Here is a 9083-nt window from a genome sequence, read left to right on the forward strand (position 1 = left end):
ACATCAGCCCTTTAACATGCTCGTTCTCTATCTTAGCTAAGCAAATCAGCATGCAAATCTTTTCTTATTAGAATTAGCAGAAAGTGCAGTCGGGGCTCAAGTTGAAAAGCTAGGAAAAGGAAATATCCTTAGTTTTGCAGTTTTGTAGTCAAAAACTTAAGTGTTGGACAAATACATAATTTGACCTCAGCGCCTCGGGAAATGGGGATCGCAAATATTTCCCCCCTCGTCTTGAGTCACACAAAATTTCCATATCAATCCAGCCAATAGTTGTTGAGAGATTTCAGTTTGGAGCAAAGTTTTGCACAGATCAAGAACCTGTGTCATAGCTTGAAAACGCATAGCCAGTATGAATAAATACCCCAAAAATATAGCTTCATACTATATTTCATATAAAATAAAATAAAAATTCTATGCTCAGTGGCCTTAGTCTGCGCTCTCACTGAAAATGCTTTATTCAAGTTGCTGAATCTAACTTCTGTGGGATCAATACATTGAGGTTTCGGCATACTGAATCATAATGGACCTAAAAATATACCATAAGCTTAGGAACCGGGATAGATACGGATGAATGCAATCTATACATCCCTGGATGCATCCCTATATGTATCCAAACACACATATAGAAATCTTTCATCTCCACGCTTCATCTTACTGACGTCATACGATAGCAGGCGCTGATCAAAAAAACCTTGTTACACACCTGCCTGGGCACAAATATTCTCCCAGCCACTATCAGCATGAGGCGTGCAGCGAGGCGACCGAGGGAGCCACCCATGCAATCGAAGCTTGTGGCTGAGTGTCTTGCTGATTGACATTTATACGAGGAGACGCGGCCGTGAGTAACTCTAATGTTTGCTGTAGCATCGAGCCTCATTTAATTCAATTACACAAACAGAATCCCCTTTTATGCCACAGTTAAGATTTACACTCGGCAATTGAGACGATGAAAATGAATTAAGTGTGTTACAAAAAAGTGCGAGTTTGCACGTGTGTGAAGCTGCAATGCACACAACTACAGGTAAGTGTGTGTGTGTGTGTGTGTGTGTGTTTGCCATGTTAGAATCAGGTAAAGGAGGGAGCACGAGCAGTGTGTGTGGGGGGAGGGGATGTGTGGGTGAGCTTGTGAGATCGGAAAGGAGGGGGTAGAGGTAGGAGGAAGGAGATCACGCTCTGGAATCAAAAGGGTGGGTGGGAAATCAGCTCAAATGAGAGGCAAAGCGGAAAGAAAGGGAGGAGAAGGGGGGAGGGGGTGGGAGGGGGAGGCGGATGAGTCATTGGTAGCAAAAGTTAACGCAGAAAGAAAAAGACAGAGGAGCGAGGGAAACAAAAAGATGATGAAGAGTCTCTCCAGTGCGGTTTGGGCACCGTCGCACCGTCTCTCTCTCTCCCTCCCTCTCTCTCTGCCTCCCTCGCCCACCTGCAGTGACGTGATGAAGTCTAAACATCTTTAAGTGAGTGACTCATTGAGAGGCCACCTTGGGAAAATAATTCCCTTCCCTGCCAGCCACTGCACAGGCAGTGAGCGAAAGGGGAAGAAACCGAAAGCAAAAAAAGGAAAAAGGGAAAGCAACAGACGCCCCTGTGCCCCACGCGTGAAACCCAACATCAGCTGCTGCTGTGAGGCTTTGATCCAATTTTACTTTGAAGGATGAGGGACAAACAAACCACCCTTCACCGAACCCCCCCCCCCCCCACAACCCCAACTCCACCCCTCTTCCACAAATTAATGAAATTCTCATCTGTTTGCGGAAGTTAGAAATCTATTTGCATCCGAAGTGCGGGGTGTTTAACAACCTTTATCAGAGAATCAGAGCAGATATTCGTGTAGTGCTCCTTGAATGTGGAAAAATCAAGCATGGAGTAGAAAAAAAAGGCGCTGAACAACACGGGACGCTGAGAAAACAAAAGACTGAATACACAACAGGAGGAGGTTCGTGGAAAATCCTGGGAGAAAAAAAGATGATAGGATGCGGAGGGCGCGACGAGGGCCAATTATTTCCACCACGGTGTCATTCATTAGATGAGCAAATAAAAACGCTCCTCATGGTAATCAGAGCTGAATATGTATGCTAACCGGGTGTTTACCCTCATCTGCTCCCAAACAGTGGTTTTACACAGCTGTCCTCTGGGACATTAGGTACAAATGACAGCCAGCAGTAACATGCAAGGGACTGTTATCCCTTTTATTCAGCTCAGTCTTTTGTTGAGAGTGTTAGTTTGTAATGAGCGCACGTCATTGGAAGCACATTTACACAACAGCTTATCTCATAAACAAACCCTTAGGCTGTAACACATGTGAAGTGTCAACATGAGCCATGTTCCCCTTCGAGGAGACCCCCACCATGAGAGCTACTGTCAGGTTATCAAACAAGCCTCCCCTCTGCCAGCTTTAGCCTCAGTCCCTATCTGCTCGCTGGAGGACCTCAGACTTTCAGGGTACAGTACATACGCGGTGAGGCGACGCATTCTGTACGTGTAAATTAACGTTGTATGTGAAGAGAGGACTTTAACTCAGAGATTAAAAAAAATACAGTGCAATGAGTAAGCTGATAGTGACCCCTGCTGTTGGGAAATGGTAACTGCATTAACCTGCAGCAGGTTTAATATTATGTCATGTTCTCAACATTTACAAAGATGTAACAGATAGAACATTATGTAGCAGAGAAATGTCGAAAATGTAAGATAAATTGTACATTTTCATTTTCGAGAAGCCAGAACCAAACCATGTTTTACTGCAGCTCTAAGTATGACAGTAACAGATGAATCCATCCATCCATGCTTCTATCATCAATATCACTTTGTCCATGCAAACACAAGGAGAACTCCACAATGGGATTCGGACTGGGATTTGTGCTGACCTGAAAAAATTAATCAATTATAAATGTTGACATTATTTACTGTCAATCACCTCATTCTTTTGTCAACTCTACGTGTGGCTAATACAGCCAATATCTTCTTCAGAACTTCCGTCAGACTAACCCTAACTCTAACCCTTTTAAAATATTTCATAATCAAAAAGTTAATTTAACTCCTGCTTCACAATGTGAGACTGTAAATGACAGAAAAGGTCCCAGGCTGCACAGGGTTGAGGAGGTTCAGAGAGATAACGCACCACAACACCTAAAAACGAAAATCCTCTCTGAACTCTTTGAACAGAAATGATTGGAGCGGCAGAAAAAGGGTTTGCTGGTTTGTTTGTTTTTAGTGTGAACCAATAAAGCAGCTTATACCTTTTCAAGAATCCACGGAGATTAACATAAGGCGTAACAAATATCAAAGTGGTCAAAAATAGCTTTAAGTCTGTTGGAGTTTAATAAAAACTGAAATAATTATGTTGAATCTCCCAAGGCTGCGATTTATCTAAAGGTTTACAGCCTGGGCCAACTTTTTTACTACAATACTGGAATAACAGCATCACATAAAAATCTTGAATAAAGTCAAACTTTCATGGACATTCATGACACAACAGCATGTGAACAGGGGCATCAGATGTTCTTCGAGACGATCATTTCTTCCCAAGGCTAAAGTGTGGCTAAAGCCAAGAATCTGACTTCTTTATGCAGATGTACACAAAACCCGACATCGGTGGGAGCAACGAAATCAAATATTCTACTTCAGCAGCAACACTGCATAAAAAAAACTGCCTTAGGCATTTTGCACCAGTCATCTGAATTTCATTTATCTCTGTAATCTGCCAAATAAAAACAAGGAGGCAGATCAGTGGGAAAAGTTGCCTCTACGACTGGTTTAGATCTTAAAACTAGTCAACGGCCCGTCAAAGATGTAAAAAAAAAGATTTCTCAGCAACACAAAGAAAAGTATACTCAAAAAGGATCAAACCATCAACTGATACCTGGGGAAAACACCGGTCTGTACTTCGATTTAATGACTACAGCAAGTGATGTAATCAACAGCCGTTTTTATTCAAGAACTCCGGAAAATGTCCAGAAAATTGGATTCGGCACATTCCGGAGTTTTCTTTTTACATTCCACCAAACGCTCTCACGAATCTCATTGTGTTTCCAGATTGACAACTTCCTGTGCATCTTCCACAATACTTTGTTGAATCAAGTGTGGGCCTGTGGAAATTTCATGCACGGGCTCACTGTGGACTTCTCAGGACATTTGCCAGTTCTCAAATGGACTCACATTTTGTAGACATTACTCACCCGGGAGCAATTCTGGGGTGTCCGGAGCAACTGACTCGGTCATCTGCATTCTCACATGCATCATCAGCCAGAGCTATGGCCAAACTCTTCATTTACCAATTACTCCCACTGTCTCACACACTTGGGTAACAATGACTCGACAGCATCATTTATCAATCATCCTCTGCATCAGTGCCCCCCTGCAGTGAGCCAGATGTTGCCGTCATGTTGCTCCTCGGGGATGAAAAACGATGTGAATCAATGCTAAACTGCTTGGAAACACATAACTGGCTCCAGGCAGTATGGATTTATATTAAGGATAATGCACGTAATCAAGAATCTTGGTCTCGTTCTCCACCTGAGGGCGTGGTGTTCAATCGTGCTGGATTGCCCACAGTGGTCGACATGATTACTCACTGAGGGGACTTTGTGGGGTTTGGTGAACAGTGGCAAGACAAAGTTTGGAAGAATATGATCAAATGAATGTGATCTGCTTCAACTCACAAGTAAAGACAAACACGGACTATGTGTACAGAGACACCATCAATATTACTACTCCCCCTATTCTGAATAACACATTATTTCTCTTTGCGTGAACAGCTATTAGAACATTTCATTCATGATTACGTTAACATATTACAGAGCATAATCTGAATATGACGTCAATGTCTGCCGTACATATCAATGTCAAAACATTATGTGAAAACCCCAATAGGTTGTTAGAATGTGATAAAGACATGTCAACATAATAACTAGGATCGGAAAACTCCACATGTTGTAATTTGATAGTTGCTTATTTAGAGTCAGACCTTATTCAGGTTAAGTTACTCAGAAAATTGTTGAAATTGTTAATAAGAATATCAGTGTGCATGTAAACATAATCACTATATGTTTAAGCTAATAACACACATATTTTAATCTTTCATGAACACCCATTAAAAATGGACAGTGCTGAAAGTAAGTGAACCCTTGGATTAAATGACCGAAACCCTCTATGCTGTAACCTGAAACAGACTCTCACAGAAGCTGCACATGAGATGTGCACGGTGTTCAGGAGGAACCATTCTTCCTGCAGAGCTGCTTCACCTCAGACCTTTTCTCAGGATGATGGTGTGAACAACACACATTCTTGAGGTCTTTCCACAGCATCTCTGTTTGGGTTAAAGAATGGGCTGCTTTTCTTTGTCTGATATTGTGTAGTAGAGTTAAACTATTCCTATCATTATTTCACTCCCCTTTTTTCTTTGAAGAGCAGCAGCTTCCTCAGCTCTGTGCTGCTATGGACACTAGGCTCCATGCAACAATCCAGCATGATTTACTCATGGTAGACTCGTGAACAGAGATGTGAACCAGCTCCAGTGATTCCTATAACATCCGTCCTCAGAGATCCGATTACAAGTGTTCAGCTATGTATGTGATACCATGGTACCGAAAATAGAAAAAAATTCTTTATTGTGAAACTTTTGATCATAAATGTCACTGATTATATATGTGATTATATGATGATATAGGTAAAACAAATGTATATATAAATTCAGCTAATGTCTACGACTTAGTTTGTTCTCAATATTGTATGAATACAGTTTGAGTGGGTCTTATCTCATTTTCCTGAAAGCGGAAACACCCGGCGGCAATACAGTCATTGCATAATATCATCAAATACTAAAGCGTGTGTTTGGATTGAACACATAATAAGCACGTTTGCAGTGTACACAGGAGAGAGAAATAGGGGGGGGGGGGGTGAATGTAACCTTCACATTTACACAAACTCTTGCCCAGTTTTTCTGCCTCACTGCACCACGATGCCTCATATCACAGGAACCAAACAGAGCATACACACGTTCAGATGCACAGTCCTGCTTCAGGGCCATATGTTCAAAATGAACAAAGGTGAATATTATAGGCTTAAAACACAAAAGAGTGTTTGATTACTGCATTTCCAGTTCGGCCACATTGAGTGATATCAATCCCAGAGCCCGGGGGGGGACGGTAATGTGAAAAGAAACAAATCTTTCCTGAGGCGCTCCCACCTGCTCCCATTCAGGCTCTAATTACACTTCTAGGGTAATTAGTTGCTTATCTTATCTGAGCTGGCTCTGTGTCATCGTTCAGTTTTTTTTGCAACAGCAAGTACAGCATCAGCAAAGCTGTCTAGAATTTATGACACCAATATGATCCAATGACCTGAACTAATCATTGTTATTATAGAGTCCCTGTTACCACCCAGAAGGTCTGACTTTGCTGTTATATGACCATATGATACCGAACTTCAGCTCTGACAGGAAAACATTATTGTAATGCATGAGCTTCTTGTGTTCAACAAAGGGGTGATAACATAACGCCAAGCAGATCATGCCTTGAAGGAAATTCCACTCACTTGAATGTTAAGGAAAGAAAGTGTTCAGTGTTAAAGAAAAAGAGAGAGAGAGAGATCTTCAGACACAGAGAAGGTAAAAGTCTGGTTGAATCACCTGCACTGTGAACAAACTCCACGCAGCAGCCTCAGTAGAAGGTCATCACTATGAAGCACAGCCAAGGGGAGCTGTGCATTGAGGCTTACGTAAGTGAGTGACTACACGTTATATAGACCCACCCGGCTGCCTCACTCCGTCAGCTTTCGACAAATTGAATTTGTACAAGTGTGTAATGACAAATGCTTCCTGAGACTAAACATGACTGATCACGTCTTCCAAATGCCGCCCATGTGAAACTGTCCAAATACTGTTTCTGCAGACCACGTTTCACACGGTTGGTGCTGGGATTGATGTGGAGTGGGTCCATAAGTGATATAAATGGGAGCCTTCACACTGACTGTGTAGGAAAACCTGTGGCTGTGATGTAACTGATGCAATTCAATGTTACACAATGCATGGTGGACGTAAATATACACAACAAGTCTGCATCCGTTGTGAAGCCACGATGACACATTCAACCTCGTGGACGTCTTTGAATGATTTGCATTGTGAAGTCCTGCAGAACGGGGAGACCTTCTACCACTCATCCATCGAGAGTGATAATCATTCTGCATTCCGGTGAACAGTGCCTCTGCAGAGCCAGGAAAACAACAAAAGACCCTTCCCCTTCTTGGTCACAAACTGTTGACTTTACTGCCCCCTGGGAGACGGAGCAGGAACATCAAACGTCTCAGAACGCTAAACTACCAATTCATAGGATGTACTGACAGACACGTTCACATCAGTATACGTGTTATATCAATTGTGTGAAATTACAAATAGGTCTACTATTCTAAAGCATTTATTAGTCCCATGTTTATTGGTGTCTCATGTTGGTTTTCAACGTATCTTTCTAATAATTCTGCACTGTTTTCAGAAGGAGCACCTCTATTTTCTGCTTTCTCTTGTTCAATGGCAATAAAGGCTTTCAATTGAGTTCTATTCTCTTCTGGTCTATTCCATTTAAAATAGTTACTCAACCCAACAAATGTGCAGCGTATAAGATGCCAGCTTAAAAGCACATTTAAAAGAGAAGAATAAAGGAGCAGCAATTCGACTAAACTGTAACAGGAAGCATCCAGCTACTCTGACCTAGCCACACACTGATCCAGATAACAGATGAATATAGGGCAGGTAGCCTTTACCCATCAGGGGTTGGTTGTATAGACTGTGCAGCCTAAAGGTAAAAGACATCAGAGTGATGGAGACGGCTGTCATGGCGTTTACCTTGCTGGGGATCCTCAGGTTCTCCACAGGACTGAGGTCAGCCATGCTCTCCTGGGGGCTCTTCAGGCCCTGTCAAAATAAAACCCACTGTAAACATAGTCCTGTGCTATTACTTGTCACACAGCAGCGAGTGGAACAGCCAGGCAGCTTCCTGGAGGTGATCAGCTCTGTCTACCGTTACTGAGCCTCCCTCCCCGCCCTCGGTCTCAACTGTTGTCGTGCTTGTGTATTGCTAAACTCGTACAACTGTGTGTGTGTGTGTGTGTGTTTGTGTGTGTGTGTGTGAGTGAGTGCGTTTGTGAGTGCGTGTGTGCGTGTGTGCCTCTTCTGGTGAACATGCGTGTGCTTCCTCATGTGGGCTGAATTGCTCCTGTCTGTGTTGTAGTAGTTTCAAACTGCGGCTGCCACACGAACGAGCTGTCAAATTAGCCGGTTAGCTTAGCTTAGCCGCAGCTGTCAGAGACCCAGGGGCCCCGGCGGCTGCGCCTGTGTCCGGCTCCTCTGCTCACCTGCCGGGCCATGAGAGACTTGATCTTCTGCATCGTGGCTCCAGACAGTGTCAGCGGAACAACACGCGGTGGGGAAAGCCTGAGGTTCGTGTTGTTGTTAGCGACGAGCCTCCATCACTGCGAGGGGGAAGCCATAGTTGAACCGTCACGTGACCGGCACGGCAAGGGACCAGGAAAAAGAAAGCAGGAGCATTTTGGGAAATGTAGTTTTTTATGTTTGTTGGCATGAGGCATGATCATGGGAATGATCGACACCTCAACTGTCCGCAGTTGAAAATACTTGAAATTGTTTGCATTAAATAAGTTAAAGAAATTGTGCTTTATGTTGTAAGCTAAGATATATATATATATATATATATATATATATGCATATATACATATATATATTTAAAGGTAGAGTAAATATCCACACTGTACATGTATTTCTATAATACCCCACTGGGTGGTGGTAATTTAACAGCATTAATTAGAAAAAGAATAGACATGAGAAATTAGAAATGTTATCATTATTATTATTATTATTAAACACTTATTATTGTTAAATAATCGCTGTTCAATTGAATGAAACTATTTGAATGACAACAGTTATATAAGTTACTTTGACTTTTCTAATAAAAAAAACCTTCACCAGTAAGGAAATGTAACTGGTAAGATTTAGTTAATTACTGTTCTTAAGTATTTAAAAAACATATTCAAACACAATATTATCATACAACATGATACAAGAATGTTAAACTTCCTAG

General features: G+C 42.2%; 1 protein-coding gene across 1 annotated transcript in view; it reads right to left on the bottom strand.

Annotated features, from left to right (window-relative positions):
• vps50 (VPS50 EARP/GARPII complex subunit) overlaps positions 1–8492 on the bottom strand; it is a 98193-nt gene extending 89701 nt beyond the window's left edge. The window contains exons 1-2 of the mRNA XM_053446939.1: positions 8341–8492; positions 7832–7900 (exon numbers count right to left, since the gene is read on the bottom strand). Of these exons, the coding sequence (XP_053302914.1) occupies positions 7832–7900; positions 8341–8373 (102 nt within the window). The 5' untranslated portion in view covers positions 8374–8492. The remainder of the gene's footprint in view (positions 1–7831; positions 7901–8340) is intronic.
• Between the last annotated feature and the right edge of the window lie 591 nt (positions 8493–9083).

The sequence above is a fragment of the Pleuronectes platessa genome, chromosome 18 (assembly GCF_947347685.1).
Source record: "Pleuronectes platessa chromosome 18, fPlePla1.1, whole genome shotgun sequence".
NCBI classification, from domain to species: Eukaryota; Metazoa; Chordata; class Actinopteri; order Pleuronectiformes; family Pleuronectidae; genus Pleuronectes; species Pleuronectes platessa.